The sequence below is a fragment of the Palaemon carinicauda genome, unplaced genomic scaffold, assembly GCF_036898095.1.
Source record: "Palaemon carinicauda isolate YSFRI2023 unplaced genomic scaffold, ASM3689809v2 scaffold94, whole genome shotgun sequence".
NCBI classification, from domain to species: Eukaryota; Metazoa; Arthropoda; class Malacostraca; order Decapoda; family Palaemonidae; genus Palaemon; species Palaemon carinicauda.
This window is the reverse complement of record NW_027172247.1, coordinates 218,389-235,000: the sequence shown is the minus strand read 5'-3', so window position 1 is coordinate 235,000 and position 16,612 is coordinate 218,389. Positions and strand designations below refer to the sequence as shown.

Below are 16,612 nucleotides of genomic sequence, written 5' to 3'. Positions count from 1 at the left end.
TCATCATCATCATTATTCTTCTGCTGTTAAATCATCATTATCATCATCTTTGTATTTCTCCTCCATCGTGACCCAACCTTGGAGGAATCCCGTCCCACTCAACGCCACCTCCAGAGGGGACAGTCCACAGTGACCCAATCTTGTAGGACCACCTACTCCCCCCTCAAAGCCATCCCAAGAGGCGACAGTTCACCGTAACCTAACCTTATAGGGGCTCCGTCCCCCTCAACGCCCCCTTCCAGAGGGGAAAGTCCACCATAACCCAACCTAGCAGGACCCCAACCCGTCCCCCTAAACGCCCCCCTCCAGAGGGGAAAGTCCACCGTAACCCAACCTAGCAGGACCCCCACCCGTCCCCCTCAACGCCACTTCAAGAAGGGGACAGTTGACGAAAAATAGCAGGTCGAAACTCCCGTCCAATCAGCATCCACTTTCGACGCACTTTTCTGACCAATTAGGGACCAGAACACGTCAGCTGATTATCAGACATTGTCTGAGGAGGACCCTCCTCTCGCCTTGACACGACGTGAAAAAGACAGATTTAGTCGAGGCTAAACAAGACAGTTTAGCAGGTCGGTGCGTTCGGGCACACACACACACACACACGCGCGCATAACAGCAGGTGTTTGGAGAAGCTTGTCTGTCTGTCTGTCTGTCTGTCTGTCTACCTACCTGTCTGTATAGGAATATGAAGTTAAACTTTTCATCGTTAAATTGGCCATTTAATTGATGGTTAATTGCGTTAACATCGTTAGAGTTTGTTGGTTAATCTGTCCATCAATAAGTAAAACTAAAAAGAAGTGTCACGTCAGGTTTAATATGAAAAAAAAAGGGTGTAAAGAAATACCCAATGAAGATGCAGTATGTTTTTAATTGGTTTAATTGAAAAGGGACGAAAGTGAGATGATTTAGAAGTTATTCGGTAGTTTGACTTGAGTTAGTTCCTCGTTAGCAAGTGTACCTTCCGTTCTAAACTCAACGGATGATAATTGAATTGATATATTACAAACCTTTCGAGTTCCAGGTTTTAGAATTGGAGACTTTGAAGACTTAAAACTAACACAAATAACAGTTGATTAACGGTGAATCTAATTAAGTGGAACATGGAAGTCAGTCGCCATTATCATCCACTTGGAATCCAAGTGTTCCTTCTAAGTGTAGGACTGATTTTTACTTACGGTAAGTAATTTATTCAATTACGAAGTTATAAGTGATCGATTGATTTAATGTGAGGTATTTGGTGTCACAGCTAGAAAGGTCACCATATAAATCATTAATATTGAATAGATTAAAAAAAAAGAATTGTCAGTACAGTAATATTTTTTTGATTATTGTATGTTTGTGAAAGTATACCATTTATTATTATTATTATTATCATCATCATTATCATCTTTATTACTATTATTATTATTATTATTGTTTTTATTATTATTACTATTATTATTATTATTATTAATATCATTATTGTTATTGTTATTATCATTATTAATATTATTATTATTATTATTATTATTATTATTATTATTATTATTATTATTACTACTCGCTAAGCTACAACCCTAATTGGAAAAGCACGATGCTATAACACCAAGGGCTCCAACAGTGAAGAAAGGAAACAAGGAAACTGAATAGTGTGCCTGAGTGTACCCTCAAGCAAGAGAACTCTAACCCAAGATAGCCATAGCCTCTGTACCTTAGTCTTCCACTGTCTTGGGTTAGAGATCTTTTGCTTGAGGGTACACTCGAGCACACTATTCTATCTGTGTCCTCATTTCCTTTCATCATTAAGCTATTTTCCTTGTTGGAGCTCTTGGGCTTATAGCATCCTGCTTTTTCAACTAGGTTTGTAGTTTGGTTAGCAATAATAATAATAATAATAATAATAATGATAATAATAATAATAATCATCATCATTATCATCTCCTGCTACGCCTATTGACGCAAAGGGCCTCGGTTAGATTTTGTCAGTTGTCTCTATCTTGAGCTTTTAATTTAATACTTCTCCATTCAACATCTACTTCTCGCTTCATAGTCTTCAGCCATGTAGGACTGGGTCTCTCAACTCTTTTAGTGCCTTGTGGAGCCCAGCTGAACGTTTGGTGAACTAATTTCTCTTGGGGAGTGAGGAGAGCATGCCCAAATCCTCTCCATCTACCCCTCACCATGATCTCATCCACATATGGCATTCGAGTAATCTCTCTTATAATTCAATTTCTAATCCTATCCTGCCATTAAACTCCCAATATCCTTCTGAGGGCTTTGTTCTTAAATCTACTAAATCTATTGGAGATTGTTTCATTGTCATACCATGACTCATGGCCATAGAGAACACCGATCTTACTAAGCTGATATATAGTCTGATTTTTATATGTAATATCAGGAGATTTGTTTTCAAAATTTTATTCAACCAAGCCATTGTCTGATTTACTTTTTTCAATCTTTCACTAAACTCTAATTCCAAAGACCCTGTATTGGAGATCATAGTTCCTAAATACTTATGTGATTCTACTTCATTAATCCTTTCTCCTTCTAATGATATTTCATCTTTCATTGCATATTCCGTTCTCATCATCTCTGTCTTCCTTATATCTATCTTCAGCCTAACCTCATGTGATATTTCATGCATTCTGGTAGGCAAAAATTGCAAATCCTGTGGTGTTCTGCTAACAAGGACAGCATCATCAGCATACTCTAGGTCTGCTAAATTCCTATCACCAATCTAGTCCAATCCTTCACCATCTCAGACTGTTCTATTCAATACAAAATCCACGAGGAGGATAAACAACATAGCTGACAACACATTCCCTTGAAGTACTCCGCTCTTCACTGGAAATTCATTTAATAAGACTCCATTAACATTAACTTTGCAATTGCTATGCTCATGAACAGATTTAATCAAATCTACATATTTAAGAGGAATTCCATAATAACGCAGGACTCTCCACAAAATTGGCCGGTGTACACTATCAAAGGCTTTTTCATAGTCCACAAATGCCATCAAAAGTGGATTTCTATATTTTACGCATTGCTGTACGTCTCAAAATGAAAATTTGATCAGTGCAACTTTTACCTTTTCCAAACCCTGCTTGTTCACCTCTCAGTTTTTCATCAATCTTACTCTCCAGTCTTTAGAATAAGCATACTATATATTTTCATAACAACTGACGTAAGTGTTATGCCTCTGTAATTATTGCAATGAGTCAGGTCTCCCTTTTTAGCTATTTTCACCAACACTCCTAACTCCCATTCATCAGGTTTTGCCTCTTCCTGCCACATTCTACAAAATAATCTTGCAAGTAGTCTGGGAGTCACTTCATTTTCAGCCAGTATCATCTCGTCACTTATTCCATCATATCCAGGGGCTTTCCATCCCTTTAGTGTTTTGAGGATATCTTCAGGTCTTGATCATCTTCAGGCATATAAATCAAATTATTCCCTTCACATCTCCTATTCATAACCTCACTAAAGTGTTCCATCCAACGTTGTCTTTCTTCATCTTCTGTTGTTATGATATATCCATCTCTCTTTTTGATGGGTATATGCTTCTTCTTCTTTGCTCCAGTCAAGATTTCATTGATAATTCTATGAGCAATCCTTACACCATAGCCACTTCCTGAAATCATAGCTTTGTCAGCCTCATCTGCTTTTCTGTCTAAATATTCCCTTCAGTCATTCCTGGATTTTCTTTTGACCTCACTATCAATACTGGAATACTTAGCATGCTCTACCTTGTAATTTTCATTACTTCCTCGAAAACTTTCAGCAATCAATATCTGTCTTTGTCTCCTTTTTGTAGTATCCCAAGTATCATTTGATATCCATGGCTTTCTCCTTGTAACCGTTTGTCCCAAGACTCCACTAACCAACTGATTGATATATGTTCTTAATATCACACCATTCTTCATTAATTGTCTGCTCTTCGTCTCTCAAAGTTTCTAAAACTGCAAATCGATTCCTACATTCAATTGCAAATGTTTCTCTGTTCTGCTTCTAAAAGCTTATTTGTGTCAAATCTAGGTATTCTATCTACCTTTCTGTTGGGTGCTTTCAGTTTTAATTTCAGTGTGGCAATGAGGAGCTGGTGATGACTACCAATAGCTGTACCTTTACAGCTTCTTTCATTTCTCGGAGTCCTCCTTCTCTCTTTATTAATGGCAATGTGATCTATTTGAGTTTTGTAACTGCCACATGGTGAACTCCATGTGTACTTGTGGATGCTCTTGTGTTGAAAACGAGTACCTCCAATGAGAATATTGTTTGCTGAATAGAAACTTATGAAATATGCTCCATTTTCATTTGTCAAGATCCTCGACATCCATCACATTCTCTATCCCTTGATTATTCCTTCTAACTTTAGCATTGAAGTCGCCAATCACAATTTTCATATCTCTCTCTGGGATCTCATCTATTACACTCTGCAGTTCTTCATAGTCTTCGTCTTTCCTTTCTTCAGGGAAATCATTTGTTGGGGCATTGCAAACTATAATAAAACTCCTATTACTCCACCAAGTTGCTCATGTGCTCATACGAGTATAGCCGTTGGCAAACATGGATTGCTAAGATATACTGCCTAGCATGGTACATATACCGCGTAGCATGGTATAATAATGATAATGATAACAATAACAATAATAATAATAATAATAATAATAATAATATTAATGGTAATAATAATGATAATAATAATATATCTTTTACAATGGCCATATACGTAACATTTACATACAAGATGAAATAAATTATCAGTGACCATTCAAGAATTTGCAATCACAAAACTCAAGACGGTCTGCCCAGCACCTTATAATGACAATACCTTTCCCTTTCCACCCATTACAGCATTCCAGATTCCAGTCCTCCAATTCCAAGAGTCCGGTGAGCCCAGAAGCGACGCATACGCCATCTATCAGCAAAGCTTACCAAACCTCACCCAATTTACTCTCTGCTACAGAATCTATGTCTACTTCTACAGGAAGGAAACTGTCGTTGTGTCTTACGCCATCAGTAACACCGACAACAATGTCATCAGACTTGGTGAGTTGTCCTCTGCAAATTACGAAAATAAAGGTGTTGATCACAGTCAGAAATTAGCTCATCATGGTAAGACAAATGGTCTTTTAAGTGGTTATCTGTACCTCGAGAAAATCCAGGTGCTGTTCAGTTAGAAATTGGCTCATCACGATAAGACAAATGGTCTTTTAAGTTGTCATCTGAAACTTGAAAAAATCCAGGTGTTTGTCAGTCAGAAATTGGCTCATCATGGTAAGGCAATTGGTCTTTTAAGTTGTCATCTGTGCCTTGAGAAAATCCAGGTGTTGGTCAGTCAGAAATTGGCTCATCATGATAAGACAAATGGTCTTTTAAGTTGTCATCTGTACCTTAAGAAAATCCAGGAGTTGTTCAGTCAGAAATTGGCTCATCATGGTAAGACAAATGGTCTTTTAACTTGTCATTTGTACCTTAAGAAAATCCAGGTGTTGGTCAGTCAAAAATTGGCTCATCATGATAAGACAAATGGTCTTTTAACTTGTCATTTGTACCTTAAGAAAATCCAGGTGTTGGTCAGTCAGAAATTGGCTCATCATGATAAGACAAATGGTCTTTTAACTTGTCATTTGTACCTTAAGAAAATCCAGGTGTTGGTCAGTCAAAAATTGGCTCATCATGATAAGACAAATGGTCTTTTAACTTGTCATTTGTACCTTAAGAAAATCCAGATGTTGGTAAGTCAGAAATTGGCTCATCATGATAAGACAAATGGTCTTTTAACTTGTCATTTGTACCTTAAGAAAATCCAGGTGTTGGTCAGTCAAAAATTGGCTCATCATGGTAAGGCAAATGGTCTTTTAAGTTGTCATCTGTACTTTGAGAAAATCAAAATGTTCAGTCAAAAATTGGCTCATCATGGTGAGGCAAATGGTATTTTAAGTTGTCATCTGTACTTTGAGAAAATCCAGCTGTAGTTCAGTTAGAAATTGGCTCATCATGGTAAGACAAATGGTCTTTTAGGTTGTCATCTGTAACTTGAAAAAATCCTGGTGTTTGTTAATTACAAATTGGCTCATCATAATAAGAAATGGTCCTTTAAGTGGACATCTGTACCTTGAGAAAATCTAGGTGTTGTTCAGTCAGAAATTGATTCATCATGGTAAGACAAATGGTCTTCTAAGTTGTTATCTGTACCTTGAGAAAATCCAGGTGTTTGTCAGTCAGAAATTGGCTCATCATGGTAAGGCAAATGGTCTTTTAAGTTGTCATCTGAAACTTGAAAAAATCCAGGTGTTTGTCAGTCAGAAATTGGCTCATCATGGTAAGGCAAATGGTCCTTCAAGTTGTCTTCTGTACCTTGAGAAAATAAAGATGCTGGTCAGACGCTGCGATTAGCTCATCTTGGTAAAAAAATGGTCCTTTGAGTTGTTTTCTGTACCTTAAGAAAATCCTGGTCATATATTCCATATTTCACTTAATGTATGGTTATCCTGATGAAATTTCCAAAAGGAGTAGGTCAATAAAAGGTCACCCAACTTTTTATTTCTAGACCATAATGGACAGGGTTTCCGTATGATCGTCACTGGTGCTCTGGACGTCAGCATTGATGAGCTGCCGCTAAGAACGTGGTGCCATTACTGCCTCTCGGTCGACCTGGCCACCGGTAATTGGCTCATGGCAATTAATGGCCAAGTTGCAGTCAGGTGAGATGATTGTGTTGTTGCTTCTGATATTGACTATGATTAACTTAAAGGATTGATAAGTGATAGGTAGCTTAGAAAGGTGGCGGACAAATGCCATCAGTTTGTGTCACATGGGGCACTGTATGTATTGATGAAGGATCATTCCAGTGTCCCTTCAGGACCTAGCTGCACCTCTTTTATGACATGTTCTCCCCAAATTACCTCTCAGCCCTAAATGGCGTTCCCTGCCCCGGCACTGGGCCTCCATAAGTAATACTCTTTTCTTACTTTGGTTCACCATATGCTAATTCCATCCTTACGTCACTCATCCTTAAATATCAAATTCAAAATTAAAATCCATGTTACATCTCTTTACGCAACCTTTCATCAGTCTCTATGTTGTACAGTAACGACTAAGTACTATACTGTACAATACTGTAGTACTTCACATCGAAGTTCATTAATATAGGTATTTGGTTTTCATAAAAAGTTAAAGGGTTATAAATACTTCTTTTTTGTGTTTAGTACGTGTATATGTAACAAATGTCACTTTATAGGGCGAAGCTCCGGCTTACGTCGAAAATCGTCTTAAGTCGAATAACAACATAGTTCGAAAATCGATTTACATAAAAAATCACCTGGAACCAATAAACAACATAAGGAAGGCTATTACCAAAGGTACCATTTACATTATTTATCATTTCAGGCAAGAGAAGGACCCTCGCTTAGTCAACAAACTCATCAAGGGCGGTGGATTGTTCATCGTAGGACAAGATCAAGACCTCATGGGAGGTGGATTCCAAGTAAGACGAATCGAGGTTCATATGTTTGTACGAGTAATTTCATGGGGGTACATGACATTAATAAGGTTATGAGAGCAGTAGTGTAGAGAAGTTGTGAACATTAAAGGCAAGTACAAGTAGAGTAGTAATGAGGTTATCGTGATTTTACAGAGGATTTCAAAAGCCAATAAGTATTTTGCGGACCCAACTTGTTCCATGAATGCCTTGATGGTTTAGTTTTCAAAATATACATTTTTTAATTTTTACTTTTTCATCAGATTCGGGTAGATACTGCACCTTTTTAAAATGCATTTTTTATACTTATCTTCCAAAATATTTGTTTTTTTTATACAGGTTTCTGAATAATAATTTTGACATGGTACTTCATCAAAGAATTCATTTTATTATCATGCCTTTCATAATGTATATTTTCAAGACTTTTTTTTTTATTTAGATACATTATGAAAATTGACCTTTTCTTTGTAACATATTAATTTTCACAAAGGTACTTTTTTAAAATACAAGTATTTTCTACTTTTCTTTGTAATATACTCATTACTTTTAAATCACTGCTGGGCCTAATTTTCCTTTCCTCCACTTTATATTAACCATGTTTTAGTGACATTAAAAAAATCTTTAAACCACCCCATTTTAATAAAACGTTTAAACCAATCAATCACCATCTCCATTGTCTAGAAAAAGATTGCAACTTCCTGATGATTACAAGAGTGAAAGTGAATTATCGATTCCCATATTTTTATCATAAGAAGAAGAAGAGAGAAGAAGCCTTTAATAACAAAGGAAGGAACCAATCAGGACTCTCAGGAGCCAGTTACCCTCAGGTGCCCATCAATGCGAGTGTAGTTTTTATCTCTCTCCCCACCCATATTTTTTCAGGCTGAGCAGTCTCTCTCCGGGGCTCTGACTGAACTGCAAATTTGGAACTACACTTTAAACGAGTTTACCATTGAACAGATAGCGAATTTAAGCTCTAATTTGCAAGGTAGGTTATCTCTCTCTCTCTCTCTCTCTCTCTCTCTCTCTCTTTCTCTCTCTCTCTCTCAATTGAAACCTCGTCAGCTTCATCATCTGTCTGTACAAACCTTGTTTATTTATCGATTTCTATATAACGTGAGTCATTCGTTTACTTGTAAACAAAATGTAACATCAGTAGTGATCCAAAGATCACATGCCTCCAGTCCTCTACCAATTAATGTAAATAAACCAATATTAATTAATTCTCCTTGCCTATTTGTTCTTATTCTCCATTTCCTATATCAAATATCTAATTTTTTCAATTCAATCCCCATTTTCTATAAACGTCTCCCGTTTTCTGTTGCCAGGCAACGTAATCAATTGGGACACCTCTGTATGGGAGCTACACGGCTCGGTCACTGAACGCGTCGTGGACAGGGACACGTTCAAGCGTTCCTACGTCCACTACGTGATGTTGGCCAAAAGGAGGCCCTTCAAGGAATCCATGCAACTGTGTCAGAGCTTACAGGTGAAGAGATAAAAGAGGGGGGCAGATCCATTGGTTCATTGTTGGCTGCTTTGCTAAGGGTTGAGTTAGCTCAGGAGTATTGCCTAGGTTGATATCGTGTTCCTGATTTCAATTCCTTCAGAAAATGTAGCTACATCTGTGAATACTGAGAGCAATTACACTATAATTAGCTATTGTTGTTAATATTATTATCATTATCTTTTTCTTTACTTGCACAAAGGGCAAGGTAGCTGCACCAACTTCAGACAAGGAGAATCAAGAACTGTTTAACCACTCTGCTCCATATTACCCTCTGTGTAAGAACAACATAGGCTACATATACCTCTGGGTTGGATACACAGACGCCAGAACTGAAGGTAAGAATCTCTCTCTCTCTCTCTCTCTCTCTCTCTCTCTCTCTCTCTCTCTCTCTCTCTCTTCAGATGATTGTAAACCACTTTTTTTTTAACTTGATTTAAGTTCCATCAAGTAAAACGACCAATTGTCATCGTATTCAAACTTGTTCACCTACAAACTCTTAGCCGTTGCCTGGCTGGGCAGCTAATTAGCAAAGTCTGGAGGGGTCTGTCCTGTGGTAGAATTAGAACCTGTCACAGTGTTAGCTTTAAATTAAAGGCAACTACATTACAACCTTGCAAATTATAGCCAATCATAGAGCGAGGTTGCTGATTAAAGCCAATCACAGCATGAGCTCGCAAATTGGAGCCAATTACAGAGTGAATAAGTCTACCTTCTTCTTCTTCCTGTAGGTGTTTGGGAAGACAGCAGCACTGGTCTTCCCATTCAATACGAAGGGAGCTGGAGTCCTTACGAACCAAATGGCGAGCGGGAAGAGAACTGCGCAACCCTCTACCACGTCACAGCGATGTGGAATGACGTCACTTGCAGGTAAGTGATGTCATGGAGGATGTTTACTCTTAGAAATTGACATCACTCACAAGTAAGTGACATCACCGAGGATTTTTATTCTTAGAATTCATATGTATTAACTGAAGAAATCTTAAATTAAACATGGGAGTTTGAACACAGGGATTTGATGTCTGATAATAATAATAATAATAATAATAATAATAATAATAATAATAATAATAATAACACTTAACTAACAACAGCATTCATGTCTCCCATCAGTCGCGCCCTCATGTGCACCGTGTGTCAGTTTGATCACCAGGTCAAGGTTGAGATCCTAGGCCTCTGCGAGAGGTCAGGTCTAGACTCCCACTACCTCCTGGCGGGGGAGATGAATGGAAGGCCCTTCTTCTCCGGAAACAGAACCTCCAGGATCCTATGGTGTCCTCAGAGAGCTGCTTGGGTCATGGATTCCCTTTGGGAGAACAAGACAATCGGGACTATGCTGGTGATTAGTTTATACGTGTTGTTTGGTGAAGTTATATTAGTGAGTGATTCATTGAGATGGTGAGCATAGTTGTCTGTCTAAATATCTATCTATCTAGCCATTTAATTAAGTATCTATCTTGTCATTTAACTATCTATCTATCACACTATGCCCCTTTTCCAGAGAAATCTGAGCCTTCCTGGTAATTCTTTTGACCATCATCATTCTATATTTTTCCCACAAACTTTGATTAATCAAGACATGTTACTGATCCTTTTAATTGTCAATGAAAGTAAACAAACCAAACGTTCATTTTCCATTTTCTAATTAACTTAGCAAATGGATGAAATTGAGGGCATCCTACCAATGGGCTCCAACCTATGGGAATTCAACACACAGCTGTGCCCAGGGGCATCGAGGGTGCTGGAACTGACGGTCACCGCCTGCGGGTCGGGTCATTACACCTGCGGCGAGGGCAGCTGCGTTCCCTTGTACCGCAGATGCGACAGGAGGACGGACTGCCCCGACAGATCTGACGAGGAGCACTGCAGTATACTGGTAAGCTTTTCAGAAGGTCATTTATTTGGGTGGACCGTTGACCTTGTTTCATCAAGGTCAAGGGAGAGAGGTAAAAAGTGGGTGAAAGTGACATTGCATCTCGTCTCTATCTCCCGCTCTGGCTTTACTTGATCAGTATGCAGTAGTCAAGGCATCAAACCTTTTGTTATATATAGGAATAAAGTTGTTCTTATACATTTGAAAAGATCTATACTTCATCTGCCATCAAATCAAATAAAGAAAACAGCTAAAACTCTTCTTTTGATGCCCAGGGAATCTCCAAGGGTTACAGGAGTGAGATTCCGCCCTCCAATCGAAATAACGATTCATCGGCTCTGCCTGTTCTAGTCTGGGTGGATATATTAGCTTTAACATCAATCAACACCATACAAATGGAATTTACTGTTGATTTCCTGTTGAAGGTAAGAGACATAGTTATTAAATTCATATATAACCTTTTTGTACTATAACACTGGCCCTGCAAACTACCATTAAGGGATCAAACGTACTGCTGATTAGTAGGTTGCCTTGAAATAATGATAAACCTTGGGACTTGTTTGAACTGTTGACTGGTTGGTTGCCGGGCCACGATAAAGGGTAGTTGAAAATGTAGAAATTCTAGAAAAATAAGCAAATAAATTCTTGCATAGTTACAGGAAAATACTACTCAATATCTGTCTTTAAGATAGCAATTAGAACCACCAGTATGACTTTACATATCAAAGATATTAATGATATAAAAAGGATTCCTATTAGTAACCAATAACTACATGATGTTGTCCTGGATCTTTCTCCCTGCTTTTGTTTTCCTTGCAATCATCCACCCCATCAATACCCTTGACTATATAATATCAATAAGACAGCCTTCCCATCGGCCTCCAGATGGCCTGGCACGACCAACGCCTCTTCTACTACAACCTAAAGGACGAATTTGACCTAAACAACCTGGCCAACGAGGAGAGGGAGAAGATATGGACGCCTTCAGTGTCCTTCAAGAGCGCCAGAGGGAACAGCCACACTGTCTTGGACGAAGAGGCCAAAATCCACGTCCTCAAGAGGGGCGAACCGCTGCGCCCTTCGGCGTCCTATGCTCATGAAGGTGAGGAGAGATTCTGAAGTCGATGAGAATTATTTTGTTGTTTAGGGACCATTATTTTTGTTTGGAATTATTTTTGTTCTAATGATTAATGTTCAAGGTAGCTTCACTTTGCTTTACTGCATGGTGAGGGGGCACTTCTATTTATTAGTTATATTAAAGTATCCATGAATAACCGTACTACTATCATTACTAGTGTACACGACCCGTCAAAAATGCTGGCTAAATATTTACATAGATATGCATGCACACAGATTCAACCCTTCTCACACCCTCCCCCTTTCCTAAGTACAACAAGGCAATTGTGGTTTTTAAGTGTACCTCTTGGGTAACCCCCTCTCACCAGGGTATATGACTACTCCCTCTCCCTTACTCAAGGGACATGGAGACTGAGTAGTTATATGTCTGGTGATGCCACTGAGCGTGACCAGAAACTAGAAACATATTACATAAGGGAGATTATTATTATTATTATTATTATTATTATTATTATTATTATTATTATTTGCTGCATGGCCAATTTACTCTTATTCACTTCTCCGTTTCTTTCTTTATTTCAAAACAGTGGATCTATTTAACGGTGGGGATGCCCCTCTCATCCTGGAAAGGAAGTACCATGTTCGTTATGGATGCGCTTTCGACCTAAACAGATATCCATTTGATACACAGGTTAGTTACTTATTACTAGTTCCTTACTTGTAATTAGTTAGTTGTTTATAACCAGCTACTTACTTATGAAGATATGCAAGAACAATTGAGTGAGGCCTACTAATGCCTTATTCAAGAAAGTAGGCCTATATGTAACTGTTCTCTTTTATAACATTCCATTGTCATTATCTTGGTCACTAAGAATATTAACAATTATTTCATGATACATACCATTTTGAGTAAGTGCACAGTTGTCACAAAGATAATTCACGTCATACTGTATTAATAAAAGTGTAAATAATAAGCCACATTTCAGAACTTCGTGTTTTATGCATCGAGTTTCTATATCTCTGTCATGGTTATATTCAGTACAGTATATAACTTAAGCTCCTTTTATAACCAAACACAGCGCTGTTCAATGGAATTTGAAAGCCAGTTCACCACCAGCTCATACGTGGAGCTCGTGCCGGGTCGCGTCCACTTCCCGGGCCGTCGCCAGCTTGTGGAATACGTCATCGGGGATATCTCCATGGAGGCTACAATGCAAAATTCCAGCTTCAGTGGACTCCAGGTGAATCTATCAGAGTGACTGTCCTTATAAGAGTCAATCTAAACTTATGTCTTCTTCTTTTTCTACAACATTTACCCATCTCTATGTGGGATCACTCTTTCGTATAAGCCTCCTCCACTCTGTTCTCTTAATCCTTTTGCCTGCATGCTATTTGCTAGTTTATCTTAACATCTGAACTCTGGTCTTCTACTCCTCCTTTCCCCGTCCACCTCCATGTCCATGACCCTGGCCACACATGATCTTCTTCTCTCTGCATATACTCAAACAACTGTAGTCTTAATTGCTGAATTGTTTCTGACACTTCTGCTTTGACTATCCCTTTGATATACTCATTTCTTATCCTGTCCCTTCTTGTACTCCACACTTCCAACATAACATCCTCATTTCTGCCACTTCTATCTTCCTTTCTTGAGTCTTCTTAACTTATTTAAACTTATATAAAGAACCTTATATGACATTTATTTCTCAACAGGTACGTCTCATCTTCATCCGCCAGAGTGGATATCACCTCGTGGCGACTTACCTGCCGACGTCAATTATGATCGTCATTGCTTACCTGACCTTCTTCTTTGGCGTTGAGGATTTTAATGTGAGTTGGCACCTCAAATTGTATAGATTCAGTTTAATCTTATATGCGATGTTCATCAGATCATATCAACAAGTTGTGTCTTATTATAATATCAGTTTCAGTAGAACATCAAGTCTTGTTTTATACTCATAGATTCTGCCCAAAAAGGATTTGTTTTTAAGGTGCTGGATAGCAAGGTTGAAACTGTCCAGAAAGAATAAAGAGGAAGACAGTGAAAGAAACAAAAAATGTGAAAACCATGAGATGAATAAGTAAAAAAGGACAGTGAAAGGGTATCTATACATAAATGTTATTACCATTGTTTGAAAATAAATCTTTCATATAACCCTCATCAGTCTAAAAATGGAATCAATGTTGTGGTTAATCAAATAAATCCTGAAATATAAGTGAAATTACTATTATTCCCTTCTGGTAGGACCGCATCATGGTATCCCTAACGTCCCTGCTAGTGCTCTCCTCCTTACTGACCCAGACTTCAGAAACTCTCCCGAAGACGTCGTACTTCAAGATGGTCGACATCTGGCTCTTCTTCTGCATCGTCACGATCTTCATAGTGATTCTCATCCACACGGCGTCCATCTACGTTGACAGGGTAAACCACGAGACCGTAATAGCCAGGAGAAAGGGCATTTTACATTTCAGGAAGTCAGGGAAAAGGCTGATGAAGGATATGAGCTTAAAAGGAAAGTCGCGTGAAGCCTCCTCGGTGGGCAGAGTTAGGCTAACTCCCGCTGGCATCTTGAATTTCGGGAAGGTGGTGGTACCTTTAGCAGTTGGTGTTTTTAACATCATCTACTGGATCATTGCTCTGGTGAGGTAACTGTGTTTTGGCTTTTTAAGGAGTGAAACTGTTCAAGTGAACCATTAGAAGCCCAGAAGGAAGTCTGGTAAAACTCTAGCAACAAATACGACCCTAGAGAGAGAAGAGATTGATGAAGATTTGGCATAGCCACACTATCAAAGTTAGGCTAACTATGGTTTTCATAGGACCTATGGTTTTAACTCTTAACGTCAATGGAATGTCTTAATGCACAATGTATAATTCTTATAACTTTAAACACTATTGTTTCTTTAATAGAATATTGCAATAACAAAATTGAGCTTCAATATTTAATCAAATGATCCTACAGCTCAACCAATCTGCTGGTAGGGTGTGAGTTGACAGGGTTTTGAAAACATGATCATCAAATTACTCATTTAATAAGAACATTAAGTTAAGAGAGAAAGAGAATCCACCATATTTAACAAATTTAATAGCTGCTATTGCCTAGAAAGTATCTGGCTTCTTACAGTTATTTATTAGAATTGACAATATTTCTGAACTATTCTGTAAATGGAAAATAAAATAGTCTCAAGACCAACTCAGAAAACATTTGCAAGCGTTTCATTATCAACCTTTTCCACACGGTTATTGAGACAAAATTTTCAGGACAAGTTTAGTGTCCCAGGAGAGGGAAATGATTATACAATTCTTATATAAACATAAAGAAAAAAGAAAGAGATATACAAAGATTAAGAGGGAAGGGTTGGAAGATGGCCAGGTGATCTTTGGAGATATGGCAGCAGTGGTGGAATCAGTTTGAAACTAGGTGTCCTCCCCTATCAACCATTACTCACTGCACTGAGTATAAGTGGAACTTCATAAGTTGACATAAGTATCTAATTGTATTTTATGTTACTCAATTGTTTAACATTGTTAATTAACGTTACAGCTTAGCATGTAATAATAATAATAATAATAATAATAATAATAATAATAATTATTATTATTATTTTTATTGTGTTAATCTAAGGACATAAGTCTTGGTATGGCAATGAAAGAATCTCCAATAGATTTAGTAGATATGAGAACAAAGCCCTCAGACGGATATTGGGAGTTGAATGGCAGGACAGGATTAGAAATGAAACTATAAGAGATTACTTGAGTGCCATATGTGGATGAGATCATGATGAAGGGTAGATGGAGATGGTTTGGGCATGCTCTTCACCAAATGTTCAGCTGGGCTCCACAAGGCACTAGAAGATTTGGAAGACCCAGGCCTACATGGCTGAGGGCTATGAAACGCGACGTAGGAGATGATGAATGGAAAAGTAATGAATTAAAAGCTCAAGATAGAGACTGGCAAAATCTATTATTATTATTATTATCATTATTATTATTATTGATTTCCATCTAAGATGATTTTCCTTTGTATTTTCTATGACTTTCAAATAAATGATTTATTTTTTATGTAAAATAGTAATGTAGATGTAGATTTTAAAATTCCAATTGTATCGAATTCTTCTAGGCTAGATTTGGGGTTGATTTTAATTGTTCTTTGGTACATCTAAAATATTACACATTTTTCCTGCAACCTGGTTTATTTACGCTTAGCCTTATGCCAGCAAGTTTTCTTTCCAGAGAGTAACGATATATTGATTACTTCCACTCGTTTTGAATCTTTGTCGATATATTTCTACTATTGGATATGCCGTGGGTAGCCACCATGGCTTTTTTATGACGTCATAGCTTTGCTTTCGGTTTTATATCTGAAACAAACTGTCATATTCCACGGTATTTGTTTACAAGTGCACGCTCTCCATTTACTCGAAAATTGACATCGTCAATAGAGTCAATCAAAGAGAAGTTCGTGACGTCAGCGGACATTTGATATATATTCAAAATATATACTAAATTAAAAAATGGACCAATTACTCAAAAGTTTCACTAATTGTGAATTGTATATTTTATTTGGTAATACTTGACAATAAATCTTAATTTTTTTTTAAAGAAACTTTTTTACAAGAATGGCTAATTTTGCAGCGTATGACTGTTTTCTTGGCGGGAAATTAGGCAGTGGTCAATAGATGGCGTTAGTGT

The 16,612-nt window shown here is 37.8% G+C and overlaps 1 protein-coding gene across 1 annotated transcript; it reads left to right on the top strand.

Moving 5' to 3' along the window:
* The first annotated feature begins 651 nt into the window (after positions 1–651).
* LOC137637715 (uncharacterized) lies at positions 652–14,663 on the top strand. Its single transcript, XM_068369863.1, has 16 exons — positions 652–1,179; positions 4,837–5,031; positions 6,536–6,689; positions 7,375–7,471; positions 8,348–8,453; positions 8,794–8,954; positions 9,175–9,310; positions 9,704–9,842; positions 10,086–10,311; positions 10,627–10,848; positions 11,121–11,270; positions 11,731–11,947; positions 12,510–12,613; positions 13,002–13,163; positions 13,636–13,752; positions 14,168–14,663. The coding sequence occupies exons 1-16, from the start codon at positions 1,104–1,106 to the stop codon at positions 14,570–14,572; spliced, it is 2,667 nt and encodes an 888-aa protein (XP_068225964.1). The 5' UTR covers positions 652–1,103; the 3' UTR covers positions 14,573–14,663.
* The last annotated feature ends 1,949 nt before the right edge of the window (positions 14,664–16,612 follow it).